This window comes from Myotis yumanensis, unplaced genomic scaffold (genome assembly GCF_028538775.1).
Source record: "Myotis yumanensis isolate MYYU_CA2020_CCGP unplaced genomic scaffold, mMyoYum1.0.hap1 SCAF_2, whole genome shotgun sequence".
Lineage (NCBI taxonomy): Eukaryota > Metazoa > Chordata > Mammalia > Chiroptera > Vespertilionidae > Myotis > Myotis yumanensis.
Window position 1 is genome coordinate 100,243,416 of NW_027223753.1, and position 17,309 is coordinate 100,260,724.

Here is a 17,309-nt window from a genome sequence, read left to right on the forward strand (position 1 = left end):
CTTATTTGAATATATGCATTACCTATGGACATAGACAACAGGGTGGTGAAGGAACTGAGTAGAGGGGATAAAGGGGCGGGGCGGGGGGGGGGGGGGAATGGGGACATCTTTAATACTCAACAATAAAGATTTTTTAAAAATAAAAAATAACTATGACCAATATGAAAAGAGCATTAATAAAAAAGTAGGCAACATACAAGAGCAGATGGAAATTCTAAAACAGAATTTAATAAATACCAGTGTCCTGACCAGGGTGGATCAGTGGATAGAGCATCAGCCCATGTGCTGAATTCATGGGTTCAATTCAAGGTCAAGGGCACAAATTTGGGTTGAAGGTTCGATTCCCAGCCATGGTCAGGGTGCATGCAGGAGGCAACCAATCAATGTGTCTCTCTCACATTGATGTTTCTCTCTCTCTACTCTGACTCTATCCCCTTCCCTCCCTCCCTCCTTTCCACTATCTCTAAAAAGCAAGATCAAAAGTAGTTTAAATAAAGAATGCCTATGAAGGCTCCTGGACTGGGTGGCTCAGTGGGTTGGAGTGTCATTCCGTACACCAAAAGGTTGTAGGTTGGATTCCCATTCAGCCCACATACATAGCTTTCAGGTTTGAAACCCAGTTGGGTCATGTATGGGAGGCAACTGATTGATGTTTCTCTCACATATCAATACTAGAGGCCCAGTGCACAGAATTCGTGCACAGGGGGAAGGAGGATCCCTCAGCCCAGCCTGCACCCTCTCCAATCTGGGACACCCCTCTCACAATCCAGGACTGCTGGTACCCAACAGCTCGCCTGCCTGCCTGATTGCCCCTAACCACTCCCCTGCCAGCATGATCACCCCCTAACCACTCCCTGCCAGGCTAGTCACCCCCAACTGCCCTCCCCTACAGGCCTGGTCGCTCCCAACTGCCCTCCCCTACAGGCCTGGTCCCTCCCAACTGCCCTCCCCTGCTGGACTGATCGCCCACAACTGCCTTCCCCTGCTGGCCATCTTGTGTCCACATGGGGGCGGCCATCTTGTGTGTTGGAGTGATAGTCAATTTGCATATTACCTCTTTATTAGATAGGATTATTCTCTCTCTGTCCCTTCCTCTTTCTCTAATGTCAATTGGAAAATTTTTTCAAAGAATGCCTAGCTTGAACATTTCTCTTTTTTTTTTTTTTTTGAACATTTCTCTATAGAAACTTCAAAAACTAAAAAAGCAAACGGAAAAAATTAGACTGAAAAAAAAAATCCAAAAATTATGAAACAATTACAAAAGGTGTAGTTAACGTATTATGGGAATGCCAGAAGGAAAAGAGAAAAATAGAAGAAATATTTGAAGCAATAATGATTGAGAATTTCTACCAAATTAATATTAGAAATAAAACCACAGAACCAGGAAGCTCAGAGAATGCCAAGTAGAATATTAAAAACAATGACAACAAAAAAACCTACACCAAGACATATCATAGTCAAACTAAAAAAAATAAAAGATAAAGAAAAAAATCCTAGCCTGCCTGGCATGGCTCAGTGTTAGAGCGTAAACCTATGAACCAAAAGGTCATGGTTTGATTCCCAGTCAGATCATATGCCTACATTGGGGGCTTGCTCCCCAGTGTGGGACATGCAGGAAGCAAACAATCAATGATTTTCTCTCATCATTGATGTGTATATGTGTGTGTGTGTGTGTGTGTGTGTGTGTGTGTATATATATATATATATATATATATATATATATATATATATATATGTCTTCCCCTTCCTTTCTGAAAGCAGTAAATATAAATTAAAAAAGAAAAAGAAAAAAAACCTAGGAGGACCCTGGCTGATGTGGTTCAATGGACAGAGTGTCAGCCCATACACCATGTGGTTGTGGGCTCAATTCCCGATTAAGACCACATACTAGGGTTGCAGGTTTGATCCACAGCCCTGATAGGGGCACGTGTGGGAGGCAACCAATAGATGTGTCTCTCTCACATTGATCTTTCTCTCTTTCTTTCTCCCTCTCACCCTCTCTCTCATTCCCTCCCTCCCTGCCTTGCACTCTCTTAAAATCAATGGACAAAATATGCTCAGGTGAGGATTAACAAACAACAACAACAGCAGCAATGCCCTGGCTGGTGTGGCTCACTTGGTTGGAACATCATCCTATACACCAAAAGGTGGTAGGTTAAATTCCTAGTCAGGGTACATACCCAGGTTTTGGGTTACATTCTCAGTCAGGGCATGTGCAGGAGACAACCAATCGATGTTTCTCTTTCACACTGATGTTTGTTTCCCTCTCTCTTTTCTTCCTCCCCTTCTCTCTCTCTCTCTCTCTAAAAAAAGTTTTTAAATCAATAAACAAATTTTTAATTAAAATTTCTCTATATAAAAGCGACCGAACAACCAAATGACCAGTCGACCAGTCAATATGATCCCCACTGACCACCAGGGGGCAGATGCTCAATGCAGGAGATGCCCCCTGGTGGTCAGTATGCTCCCACAGGCAACCTCCCGCGATCCTTCCCCTGGCTGGCCAACCTCCTCCCACGGTCCCTTCCCCAGCCAGCCCCCCCCCCCCATCGGCCCCAATTAGGGGGGGCCAGCCGGACAACCTCCCATGGTCCCTCTACCTGGCCGGCCAACCTCCCCCATTCCCTTCCACCAGCTGGCCAATCCCCCACAAATCGACCGCCAGGCTGAGGGAACCCACCCATGCACAAATTCATGCACCGGGCCTCTAGTGAAATATAACATTAAATAACAACAGCAACAACGTATTCAGTTATGTATGTGTATACACACACACACACACACACACACACACACACACATATGCATGCATATAGATAAGTAAAATAAATGACAGCAATGATATAATAGAATCAGCACAGAAGGAAGGAATTCCAAATATTTTGTTATTATAAAGTACTCACACTATATATAAAGCTGTATATTGTAATTTGTAAGTGGACTCAGTTTAGTTATAAATTTAGATTGAAAACTCTAGGGTAACCACTAAAAAAGTAAAAAAAAAAAGAAGCACAGTTGATATGTAGACAAAGGAATAAAGTAGTCATATGAAATGTGCAATTAAAACTATAAAAGGCAGAAAAGAGTGGAAGAAAAAAACAAGACAAAGAAAAATGTCAATGAATAAAAGACAGTAACAACTATGACACATAACATCAATATCAATAATCACTTTAAATAACAAAAGTCAAAATATACCAATTAAAAGACTATAAAAGTGAATCAAAATACAAGACCAAACTATACTTTGTCTACAAGAAACCTACTTCAAATACGAAAACACAAACAGATTGAAAATCCTATATAATAAAGAGGTAATTGCAAATTAACCATCATGCCTTCACAAGATGGCTGCCTACAACCAGGCCGGCAGGGGGGTTAGTGAGGGATGACCAAACGACTGAACAAGCAGGCTGTGTGGGGCGACCAGGCCAGCCGGGGGGTTAGTGTGGGGCAACCAGGCTGGCAGGGGGCTTAGTGTGGGGCAACCAGGCCGGCAAGGGGGTGAGGGACGACCAAACGACTGAACAGCAGGCTGCATGGGGTGACCAGGCCAGCAGGGGGGGCAGTAAGGGGTGACCAGGCCAGCAGGGGTGTGGGGGCAGTTAGGAGCAACCAGGCCGGCAGGGAGGGGGCAGTTGGGGGCAACCAGGCGGGCAGGGGGGGCAGTTAGGGGTGACCAGGCCGGCAGATGAGGGCAGTTGGGGGCGACTAGGCCAGCGGGGGGGCAGTAAGGGGTTATCAGGCCAGCGGGGGGGGGGGGGCAGTTAGGAGCAACCAGGTCAGCAGAGAGGGGGAAGTTGGGGGCGACCTGGCCGGCAGCGGGGGGCAGTTGGGGGCAACCTGGCCAGCAGTGGGGGGCAGTTAGGGGCGACCCGGTTGGCGGGGGTGGGGACAGTTAGGGGCAATCAGGCCAGCACACAGAGGCAATGAGGGGCGATCAGGCCAGCAGGGAGGGCGGGCAGTTAGGGATAACCAGGCAGGCAGGCAGGTGAGCGATAGGAGCCAGTGGTCCAGGATTGTGAGAGGGATTGTCCAACTGCTGGTTTAGGCCTGAACCCCGAGATCTGGCCTAAACTGGCAGTTGGACATCCCCCAAGAAGTCCCGGATTGGAGATGGTGCAGGCTGGGCTGAGAGGACCCCACCCGTGCACAAATTTCATGCACCGGGCCTCTACTAAATGTATAGAAAGATATACCATGCTAACTTAATCAAAAGAAAGCTGAAACAGTTATCTTAATTTCAGACAACACAGACTTCAGAGCAAGTAAAGTTACCATGGAAAATAGGGGCATTACATAATGATATGGGGGTCAATTCTCCAGAAATACATAACAATACTTTGGGTACAGTGATCACTTTTTATTTTATTTCATGTTTTTACTGAGAGAGAGAGGAAGGAAGATAAAGAAACATCGGTGAGAGAGACACATCCATCATAGGCTGCCTCCTGCAAGCCCTCTATTGGGGATAGAGCTTGCAACCCAGGCATGTGCCCTGACTAGGAATTTAGCTGTGACTTCCTGGTTCATAGGTCAATGCTCAACCACTGAGCCACACCAGCCGGGCACTGATCACTTTTTTGGTATGTCAAAGGCATGATCTGTGATAAGGTGGAATTCATTAAAATTAAAACCTTCTAGTCCTCACTGGTTTGGCTCAGTGGATGGAGCGTTGGCCTGCAGACTGAGGGGTCCCAGGTTCGATTCCAGTCAAGGGCACATGCTTGGGTTACAGGCTTGGTCCCCAGTAGGGGGTGTGCAGGAGGCAGCTGATCAGTGATTCCCTCTCCCTTCCTATCTGAAATCAATAAAAATATTTTTTTTAAAAATTTAAAACCTTCTACTCTATGAGAGATAATATCAGGAGAATGAGAAGATAAGGCACTGATTAGAAAGAGAAAATATTTGGAAAAGACACATCTGATAAAGGACTGTTCTCCAAAACATAGTCTATGAATCAGAAAACAAGACCCATATACATGCTGTCTATAAAAGGTCCCCCTCAGAACCTAAGACACACACAGACTAAAGGTAAAGAGATGATACAACTAATAAGGGGTTAATTTATAACTCAACACCAAAAAAATAAACCACCCAATTAAAAAATGGGCACACAACCTGAATATTCTCCAAAGAGGACATACTGATGGTTAATATAAAAAGATGCTCAGTGTCACTCATCATGAAGAAGTGTAAATTAAAACCAAATGAGATATCACCTGTGAGAATGGCTAGCATCAATAAACCTACAAATGAGAGGTGTTGGCGAGCATGTGGAGAAAGGGGAACCCTCGGTCACCCTTAGTGGGAATGCAGATTGTTACAACCACTATAAAAACAGTATGGGGTTTCCTCAAAAAATTAAAAATGGAACTGCCTTATGACCCACTGATTCCACTTCTGAGTATATATCCAAAGAACCCAAAACACAAATTCAAAAGAACATATGCAACCCTATGTTCATTACAGAAGTATTTACAATAACCAAGATATGGAGGCAATCCAAATACCCATCAATAGACGAGTAGAAAATAAAGCTGTGGTACATATATAAAATGGAATATTACTTGGCCATAGAAAAGAATGAATGAATACGATAGCATGGATGAACACAGAAATATTATGCTAAGAGAAAGACAAAAATCATATATCATTTATATGTGGAATCTAAATAATAAAATAAAAAACAAAATAGAAACAGTCTTATAGATACAGAAAACATGCTGATGAATGCTAGAGGGAAGGAGTATTGTGGGGCAGGGCGAAAAAAGGTGAAGGTATTAAAAAGTACTAATTGATAGTTACAATATAGGCACGGAAATGTAAGGTAACAAATAGGGGATATAGTCAATAATATTGTAATAACTATATAAGATGGCAAGTGGGCACTTGAATTATCAGAGGAAACACTGTGTAACCTATATGGCTAGTTATCCATTGTGCTATACACCTGAATACAAAAATAGTGTTAAATACATATTATAATTTAAAAAAATTTTTTAAATTAAACACAGGAAAAATTATATTAAAAAAATTCTAAAAACAAAACAAGAAGACAAACAACCCAATTAATAAATGGGGAGTCCTGGCTGGGTGACTTAGTTGGTTGGAGTGTTGTCCTGTACACCAAAAAGGTTGCAGGTTCAATTCCTGATCAGGGCACATAACTGGGTCCATCCCCAATCAGGGCACATATGGGAGACAACAGATAGATATTTCTTTCTCTCTCTCTCTCTCTCTCTCTCTCTCTCTCTCTCTCTCTCTCTCTCTCTCCCCCCTCCCCCTCTCTCTCCTCCTCTCTAAAACATATCTTCAGGTGAAGATTTTAAAAAAGGGAGGGGGAAGGGCCTGGACATGTCACCAAAGTAAACATGCAGGTAGCAAATAAGCATATGGAAAGATTCATAACAGTGTATGTCATTAGGATACTGCATAGTTAAATAATAATGAGATACCACTACACATCAATTAGAATGGCCAAAATCCAAAATACTACACCACCAAATGTTGATGAGGATGTGAAGCAACAGAAACTCTGCCATTTCTGCTGGAAATGCAAAATGATACAGCTACTTTGGAAAGCAGTTTCAATTTCTTAAACAACTAAAACTACTCCTGCCATAGTATCCAAAAATTGTGCTCCTTGGTATTTACCCAAAGGAGTTAAAAACATGTCCACACAAAAGCCCACACATGAATGTTTATAGCATCTTCATTCATACTTGCCAAAACTTAGAAATAATCAAGATGCCCTTAAGTGAATGGACAAATACACTGTGGTACATGCAGAAATGAAATGTTATTCAAATCTAAAGAGAAATGAGCTATCAAACCAGGAAAAGACATGAAGGAACCCTAAATGCATATCAATAAATGAAAGAAGCCAATTTGAAAAGGATATATATATATTATATGATTGCAACTACATGACATTTTGTAAAAGGGAAAACTGTAAAGACAGTAAAAGGATTAGTGGTGTCCAAGAGTTAGGATGAGGGAGGCATGAATAGGCAGAGCACAGAGAATTTTTAGAACAAATTTTCAGTATCAAATCATTTTGCATAATACAAAAGTGATGGCTACATGCCATTATATTATTTATCAAAACCCAGAGTGTAAAACACCAAGAGTGAACCCTAATATAAACTGTGGACTGTGGGTAATAATGATGTGTCAATCATAGATGATAACCAATGTCCCACTTTGGTGCTAGATGTCTTCAGTGGTCAAGGCTGCATTTGTACAGGAGCAGGGCCCATATGGGAAATCTCTGAGCTCAATTTTGCTGTGAACCTAACTCTGCTCTAACAAATAAAGTGCTTTTTTTTAAAAATGAGAAATCTTATGTAGATGAAACTGTTCTGTTGACTATAACAATGGCAAAAGCATGGTTGTGATATTGGTACTAGTTCTACTATTGGGAGAAACTGGGTAAAGGATAAAAGCGATGTATTATTTCTTATAAGTGAATCTACAATATCTCAAATAAAAAGTTAATTTAAAAAAATACATGCACTTAGATAACTTAAAACTAAAGTATTAGAAACTCATCAACAGATGTTAAATAATTGAATGTCAGAGTGGCAAAAACACTATTTTTCACTAGAAAAGTAGATGCAGGCTCATAGTACTCTCTATAATAGCACACAGACTGGGATACTGAATGTATATTTGAAGACAACAAAAATAAACTATAAATTATATGAAGGAAAATAAGAATCATATTTGGAAGATACAGTTTCATTCAACTCTGTAAGTCTAACCTTTTGTTGCTGAAAGCAAGCATTCAGCTACCCATTTTCATTAACTGTTATACAAACAGCAACTGTTATCAAACATATTGTAAAAAGCAGACAGTGACATTTACAGATCTGGTCATTTATATACCTTTGTTTGATAAGACACATAGTTAAGACCAATAAATTAAAAGTTATATTGTGTGTGTGTGTGTGTGTGTACACTAGCATAAACACTCATGTACCTACTCATGTGCAGCACTGTGGCAAAATATCTAGGATACAACCTCAGAAAAAAATATTTTTCCTTAACCATCACATTATTTAATTATCACACAACTCAATCACTGATGGTTAATGCTACTTAATCATCAATACTGCATTGAGTGGTTTAGCGGTATGCTTCTTCAATTCCACACAACCAAGATTGAACTACTTGAGCACAAATCTGTTCTCCTTTTTTAACTAAATGAAAGCTATAACAATATTTATTTATAGTAACGGGGGGGGGGGGGGGATTTACAAACCTACTACAGTTTGCACTAATGATTATATATACCTGTATTAATTTGAACTAAATGACCTTTACATGAGTAGGTAACACACCATTCATTTCATAAGATGCTGGAAAAAATTTCTTCTTGGATTAGGTTATACTAATATTTATCATCCCATTTAGCTAGTGTGTATTTACTAGCATAAGCACAAGAAATCATTAACTTCTATTAGCTTCAGTAGAATATAAAAAATTATAAATTAAATAATGGGTGAATGACAGTTGATTTTAATTCCTTATTTATACAATTCTGAAATTCAAAACAAAGCATTACATATTGAGCCACATCTATGGCATTGAGAAATAAGACATATGAAAGGAGAAAGAAGAGAAAGTAGTAAATGAGGCAAGGGAAGCAAGGAGAAGTCCTGAAATATAAACAAAATACATGCAAAAATAGTGAAAGAACAAGATCAAGAAAAATAATGCCAAACATAGTAGTAGTTGAAAATAGGTTCCTATTAATAAATTACCAGTGTTCCAGCTTCTAGTTGCCGTAGAGACCAATATATAAATTTTACAAAAGGCTCATGAAGTTTGGCATTCACAAATGGCATCCACTGTAGTTGCTCTGTCATCACAGGCAAAAGCTAAAATTATGGAAAATATAAAAGAACAGTATATTTTAGATATCTGAAACCAATTACCATAATATTCCAAAAATTATTTTTCCAAAAAAAAAGCATTCTCTAACAAAAATTACTTTAACCCTTTGAGTGCTAGGAACTATGCTAAAATTGCCAAGGCATTTTGAGTTAAGGTTTTTAAATTTTTTTCCCACATAAAGAGTGAACTACTAGCATCTAATAGTGACACTGCAGGAGGAGCACGGGGCACTTTTGGCGAAAGACGGGAGGAGGGCGATCGCGCTCCCCGGCATTCTAGGGGTTAAAACGACATGCAATACAATATGGAGATGTGTATTTGAAATTTTAAATATAGTCATGTGCCACATAAAGATGTTTCAGTCAATGACAGATCTCATATACAATGGTCCCATGAGATTATCATCAACAGAGCTACAAAATCCCTATCACCTAGTGACTTTGTAGCCATCATGAGGTTATAGCTCAAAGATTGCTGTGATTGAGATGGCAAACAACTTGAACCTGGTGTGGATGAGGATGAACTTGAGGAGTTTGTAGAGGGGGTTCCTGAAGAAATTACTAAAGAGGAGTTGTTGGAACTGGAACAGAAATATACAGCAGAAGGGCAAGAGAAAAGGAAACTGCTGAAGAAAAATAAGAACCTCCAGGAAAACTCAATGAAGGATTTTTATTAATATACTAGTAGAGGAATGTTAATATGCTTACAGGAAAATCTATGCTGAAAAAAAAAGAAGCCAACCAAGCAAACCACCCTGTACATATTTCTGAAAAGAGTGGCACCTCCTCAAGAAGAGCCCCAGGTAGGTCCTTCAGGAGATATGTCAGAAGGAGGCTTGTCATCATAGGAGAAGACAGCTCCATGTGTGCTACTGACCTGAAGGCCTTCAGCGGGACAAGATGTGGAGGTGGGAGGCAATGACATTGATGATCCTGACCCTGTGCAAGCCGAGGCTAATGTGTGTTTCTTAGTTTTAAACAAAATAGTTTAAAAGAAAAAATAGAGAAAAAGCTTTTAGAATAAGGATCTATATTTTGTGCAGCTGTACAGTGTGTGTTTTAAGTTAACTGTTAACAGAAAAGAATCAAATAGTTTGAAAATTTTTTTAAAGTTTATAAAAAGTAAAAATGTTACAGTAAGCTAAGGTTAATATATTATTGAAGGAAATATTTTTATAAATTTAGAGTGGTCTAAGTGTACAGTGGTTATAAAGTCTACTGCAGTGCACAGTATGCTCTAGGCCAGTGGTCGGCAAACTGCGGCTCACGAGCCACATGCGGCTCTTTGGCCCCGTGAGTGTGGCTCTTCCACAAAATACCACGTGCTGGCTCGCACGTACAGTGCGATTGAAACTTCGTGGCCCATGTGCAGAATTCGGTATTTTGTGGAAGAGCCACACTCAAGGGGCCAAAGAGCCGCATGTGGCTCGTGAGCCGCAGTTTGCCGACCACTGTTCTAGGCCATCACACTCATTCACCACTCACTGACTCACACAGAGCAACTGCCAGTCCTGCAAGCTCCATTCATGGCAAGTGCCCTATATGGCTGTACCATTTTTAAATCTTTTATACCAGACAGAGAACCTAGAGACAGAACCTAGAGAGAGAACCTAGGGAGAGAACATGGCAAAAGATCCTGGACAGAACCTGACTACAGAACTTGGCTGGAGAACCTAGACAGAACATGGCAAGAGAACCTACACAGAACCTGGCTGGAGAACCTGGCTAGAACCTGGCGACAGAACATGACTGGAGATCCGGACTAGAACCTGGCTGGAGAACCTAGCGAAAGAACATGGACACACAACCTGGCTGGAGAACCTAGACAGAACATGGCAGGAGAACCTATCGAGAGTAAATGGCTACAGAACTTGGCTACAGAACCTGGACGGAGAACCTCGCTATGCTGATGAACTGAATCCAGTCTCCATGTCATTCCTTCTTCGCCGACTCCGTCCACACCTTTGGGGACCCCTGGACCTGCTGGGGTTGGACCCCAGCACCTATTCAGCCTCCTCATTTTTTATGTCCCAACTTAAATCATACCTCTCTAAACTTCCAGATTAGACTTACAAATTCCTGTTCCCTTCAAGTTTTCTTAACACCCTGAGATTTTCTCTATTCTTCACTACAGGGACAATTAAATAAATTATATGTAATTATTTAAAAAAAAAAAATAAATAAATAAATAAATAAATAAATAATTAAATAAATCTTTTATACCATACTTTTTCTATGTTTACATACACAAATACTTACCATTGTGTTGCCAGTGCCTACAGTATTCAGTATAATAATATGTTGTACAAGTTTGCTGTCTAGAAGTAGTATCCTATACCACTTAGCCTACGTGTGTAGTATTCTATACCTCTAGGTTTCTGTAAGTATATCCCATGATATTTGCATGACGAAATTGCCTACAATGCATTGATTCAGCATTATTAGCACATCTAGGATTCTTAAAAATATATATTTTTATTGATTTCAGAGAGGAGGAGAGAGGCAGAGAGAGATAGATACATCAATGATGAGAGAGAATCATTGATTGGTTGCCTCCTGCACACCCACTACTGGGGTCTAGCCTGCAACCCTGGTGTGTGCCCTGATTGGGAATCAAACCAGGGACCCTTCAGTCCACAAGCCAACACTCTTATCCAATGAGCCAAACCAGCTAGGGCTAGCACATCTAGTATTTTAAGGAGATAAATCTAGACAAACATATACTCTGAACCTTAAATGGTTAAATAAATTTATGGTACATATATAAACATTAGAAATGATAATAGCATCTATAATAATTAAGATGGCCTATTTTGGGGTGATAAAAATAGGTTACAAAAGAGCAAATGTAATAAGATCCCATTTATCTATCCTATATAATAAAAGATGTGATATGCAAATGGTTGTTACGCAGTGAAGCGTAATGACCAACCACGTAACGACTGGACCTCAGATCAGCAGGAGGGTGGGGGAGTGAGCTACAAGTGGGCAGCAGAGAGCTACAGGAGGGGGCAGGGAAGCAAGGTATGAGGGGGAGCAAGGGGGTTGGGGGAGCTACAGGAGGGCAGGGCAGCAGGCGGAGAGCTACTGGAGGGCGGCAGCGAGCTACTGGTGCACAGATTCATGCGCAGGGCTACTAGAATATATATAAAAGCTTAATATGCTAAGTGTTCAACCGAGTGGTTGACCGACTGGTCGCTATGACATGCACTGACCACCGGGGGTAGATGCTCCGACTGGTAGTTTAGCTTGCTGCTGGGGTCCGGCCAATTGGGACTGAGTGAGAATGCGTTAGCAAAGAGATCAAGGAAGAAATAAGAAACTTCCTGGAAACAAGCAAAAATGAACACACACAAATAAAATCTATGGAACACAGCAAAAGCAGTCTAAGAGGAAACTCCATAGCATTAGAGGGGTGCAGTCCTCAAGAAATGACTGTAATAAACTAATACTAGAACTAAAAGAATTAGAAAGAAAACAACAAGAAAAACCCAGAGTAAGAAGGAGGAAGGAAATAATTAAGATACGAGTAGAAAAGACATAAAGACTAAAATAAAATATAAAAGATCAATGAATCCAAGAGCTGGTTCTTTGAAAAGATAAACAAATATGATGAACCTTTAGCCAGACTAATCAAGAAACAAAGAGAGGACCTTCCCAGTGTGGCTCAGTAGTAGAGTAATGGCTTGTGCATCTAAGGTTGCAGGTTAGATTCCTGCTCCAGGGCACATACCTCGGCTGCAGGTTGATGCCAGGCCCCAATGGGGTGCTTTAGGGAGGCAATCAGTCAATGTGTCTCTCTCACACTGATGTTTCTCTCTCTATATATATAAATCAATGGAAAAAGATTAAAAATGGCAGCGTAGTACATGGATGCTACACAGACAAACTCCAGGGACCAAACTGGAATTACAAGTACAAAAAAAATATCCTGAATAATCAACTGAAAACTAGCTGGAGAGAACCCTGATAACCAAGAACAGAATATGGAGACTTCAGAGAGACTGATAGGAAGGGTGGAGAAGCAAAAGAGCTGCCCTGGCTCCCACAGACAGCAGCTGAAGTTCCAGAGAGATATTTCAGCTCTGGGGGGTTGCCACTGAGAACTCTGGGGTCTAATCCCCAAGCTGGGCAACCCAGTAGAGAGCACAAACACTGAGAAAGGTGCCCACATCTCATCTGGCTGTGAAAAGCAGCAGGGTTGCTGTCTGCCAGGGAGAGACCACTGGAAATGCAGACACCCACTTAAAGGAACAACACACAAAATTTACTGTGCAGCCACCCACCTTGGGCTCCAGCAGAGGGGGAGAAGAGTGGACTAGAGCTATGTGAGCAGAAACCAGTGTTGGGGACTCTGGGGTTAGAGCTTAGAAGGCAGAAAAACCAGTTTCCTGTGCTGAGTCATTCCCTCATGCTACGAAGGTCATCTCTCTCAGGCAGACCTTTGCTATCCAGGTAGATTTTGCTTGGGTGGAAGACAGTTGACCAACTCCAAAGGAAAACCCCTTGTTCCACCATGTGTTGTTTCTAAGGACCATTAAGACACTGAGAATAATAGTCTCCAGACAGAAGCAATTGCCCCACTCTGTTGGAAAAACTCTCGCCACACATGTGGATGATTACCTGAGGGTTACTCAACACTGAATCCAATCAGTCTGTAAGGCAGGTCTCCGGAGGCTTTGTGTCTTTGCCTGATCTGATTAGTCAGAAACAGCATTTGACACTGTCCTGCACTAGAGATTGGGAGGCGTAGCAGATCTACCTAATACATAGTCACAAACTCAAATAGATCACTTCACAAAAAATTATTAAAGCTCCAAATATCTACAAAGGAAAACAGTTCATGGGGAAGAGGACAAGCTAATATCCCTATCATTGAGAACCTTCCAGGTACATACAAAGAGGGGAAAAGACAAATGAACATGTAGAAATGTTTTGTAGGGCCTAATTCTCAATAAAAAAATAACCTTGATTTTTAATAAACCATTTATATGTTATCATGAAACATTTAGAAGTGGAGCTATTAAAGGCAGGCCAAGACAGGGATGCCCCTCCTAACACCTCTATTATTTAAATACCTTGTGCTAGACTTTATAAAGCAATAGCAAGGTCCTGTCTCCTATGTATTTTTATATCAACTTTCAAAAGTGATAACAGAATGAAATGTTTAACATTAAAAAGTGAACACCATGTTTATTAATTCTAAATAATGTAACTGCTTAACTAGAAAACACAAAAAATGACTTAAAAACTATTAGAATGATTTCAGTAAACTGTTCAGTTGCTAAAAATATAAAAAGCAAGATCACATTGCAAATACCATCAATATCCAATTTATACTAATAAAAGAGAAACATGCAAATTGTGTCACTCCGCTATGCCCACCAGCCAATCAGGACAAGTGTGCAAATTAACCCAACAAAGATGGCAGTTAATTTGCATATGCAGGTGCGGAGCAAAGACTGAAGACGACCGAAGACTGAAGAGGCTTGGCTTCTCCGCTGCAGCCGGAACAGAGAAGCCAAGCCTCGCTGCTGCGGCCAGAGCAGAGAAGCCAAGCCTCACTGCTGCGGCCAGAGTGGAGAAGCCAAGCCTCGCTGCTGCGGCCCAAGTGGAGAAGCCAAGCCTCACTGATGCGGCCGGACCAAAGGCCTGGGTTCCAGGTGCTGGAGGAAAACCGGTGCCAGCAGCTAGGGGAAGAAAGGCCTATTGCGTGAATCTTCATGCAATGGGCCTCTAGTTTTAAATAAGGAAAAAGATCACATTCACAATACCCAAAAACTTCCAAATCATGTAAATAAAAAGGAAACATGCCAAATACACATGTAGAAAACTATAAACTTCATTTAAAAACATACAAAACTGTCCTGGTTGGATGGCTCAGTTGGTTGGAGCATTGTACCATACACCAAAAGTTTAGAGGTTTGATTTCCCATCAGAGCACAGCACAGAGTAGTGAAAAACCTCCAACTCTCTCCCCTTGAAGTTACAAGTTGGAGAGCTATAATTCAACACTGGATTCCCTGCTGAACACACAAACATATCTGAAACATCATGCAGACATCTAAAAGTGGGTGTAACAGAATGACAAAATGAAGAGGGGGTTGAAGGACAGAGAGAAGCCAACAGCATTAGTACTGAACAGCAGAGGTGCAGTCCTCACTAGACAAACCACACCAGAGGGGCAGCATCAGCAATCAGACCTGGGCACACATTGAGGTTGAGCCCAGGGTAAGAAGCAGAGAAAGAGAGCAAAAGTCACAGCACTCCAAAGACCACCAGCATCAAACAAAGGATTCCAAGCCAACCCCTCCCCCTTGTGGCCGCCGGGCAGCAACATCCTCTCATAACTAGTTCAAAAGGACTGAAAAAACAACTTTCCAACCTAAGTAGTCTGTACTCACGGCAGATAAGCCCAGGAGGAAAAGCAAAACCACAGACACTCTAACTTCTCACCCATCTCCCACCCATCACGGTGCAGTTGGGTTAACTCAGAGCAGCCCTACGAGTAGTTTCTGGCTACTGGAGGCTGGCACTGGGAGCACACAGCAGATACATAGCCCACCCCTTCCAATACATGGGAGTACTGCACTAAGATTGAGTCATGGAGAGAACTCTAACCTCCAGGGGAATACAAAGTATTTTCCAAGGCTGAGGCCACAATGCCCCACAGACAACCAGACAGCCCTAGCAATTCAGGTAAGAGAAAATAAAAACTTGTGTTTCCACACCACCAGGTGGAAAACAAAGTAGAGACCTCTACTTAACAACTAAAATTCTTTAAAAAACAAACAAACAAAAAGAAAAGCAGCTTTCACTTCCACAAGTGTCCAGGTAGAGAAATAACTTATCAACCACAATGACTAACCAAGATGACAAGGAAATTCAAATAGGAAGTGAAAATATCTCCAGAAAATAAAATTAAAGACATAAAAGAAACTCAATGAGATAGAAGAAAACTCAAAAAGGCAATCCAACAAATTCATAGACAAATCAATGAAGCAAAGGAATACTTCACCAAAGAGACTGAAACTATTAAAAAGTAAACACACACACACACACACACAGAAATTCTGGAGCTAAGAAAGGCAATAAAAGAAATGCAAAAATAGACTTGGGAAATAGAGCAGACCAGATGGAGGAAAGAATTAGTGATGTAGAAGATAGAAATATAGAAATGACACAGGTGGAAGAAGATAGTCAAGAATTTTTTAAAAAGAATAAAATAAAAGAACACTATGAGAACTATCTGACTCTATTAGAAAGAACAATCTACACTAATAAAAGACAAAGATGCTAATTGACCATACCTCTGCTAAGCCCACCAGCCAATCAGGAGGGTATGCAAATTAACCCAGCAAAGATGGCCATTAAATTTGCATACTGCAGGTGGGGCGGGCAGCGCCAGACGTCCCCCGTGGGATCCGGGCTGCAGATCGGGGACCAGGGAGGCAAGGTGGGCAGCACCAGAAGCCACCCGTGGTATCCGGGCCACAGATCGGGGACCTGGGAGGCAGAGCAGGCAGCGCCAGAGCCGGCGATCACCCCGTCCAGAAGCCTGAGGGCTGGGCAGGGGCGGAGCCTGCGATCGGCCTGGGCTGGGGGTCCCCTGCCCAGGCCTGTCGCCCCGGCCAGAGGTCTGAGGCTTGGGCAGGGGCGGAGCGGGCCATTGGAGCAGGCTGGGGGTCCCCTGCCCAGGCCTAATGCCCAGACAGAGGCCTGAGGCCTGAGAAGGGGCGGAGCCAGAAATAGCCCAGGGCTGGGGGTCCCCTGCCGAAGCCTAACACCCTGCCAGAAGCCTGAGGCCTGGGAAGGGGCAGAGCCTGCGATTGCACAGGGCTAGAGGTCCCCTGCCCAGGCTTAATGCCCCAGCCAGAGGCCTGAGGCCTGGGAAGGGGCGTAGCTGGTGATCGCCCGGGGCTGGTGGTCCCCTGCCCAGGCCTAACGCCCCAGCCAGAGGCCTGAGGCCTGGGCAGGGGCCGAGCCAGGGATCGGTGTGAACTACAGAGGAAACACCTTTTCTGACTGCTCACTGGCTAAGCTCCCTGGTAATATTCTTAGTAACTTGGGTAATAAGAATCCAAGAAGGTAATGTAGGGTTTTTCCACCTCACTCCTGGAGAAAAAAAAGAAGGTCTGCTGCTGGAGGGGCTAAGAAATATCATATCCTGCCCTAGCCGGTTTGGCTCAGTAGATAATGCCTCGGTCTGCCTACCACAGGGTCTGGGTTCAATTCTGACCAAGGGCATGTACCTAGGTTGCAGGCTCTTCCCTGGCTGGGGCCCAGGTCAGCGCTCATGCAGGAGGCAACCAATCAAAGTGTTCCTATCACTTTGATGTTTCTCTCTGTCTTTCCCTTTCTCTTCCACATTCTCTAAAAATCAATGGAAACATATCCTCAGGTGAGGAT

General features: G+C 42.3%; 1 protein-coding gene across 2 annotated transcripts in view; it reads right to left on the reverse strand.

Moving 5' to 3' along the window:
- Positions 1-17,309, reverse strand: part of CCDC138 (coiled-coil domain containing 138) — a 238,756-nt gene that overhangs the window by 110,782 nt on the left and 110,665 nt on the right. For both annotated transcript variants that reach the window (XM_070405855.1, XM_070405854.1), the window contains exon 11: positions 8,769-8,885. In XM_070405855.1, coding sequence (XP_070261956.1) covers positions 8,769-8,885 — 117 coding nt within the window. The remainder of the gene's footprint in view (positions 1-8,768; positions 8,886-17,309) is intronic.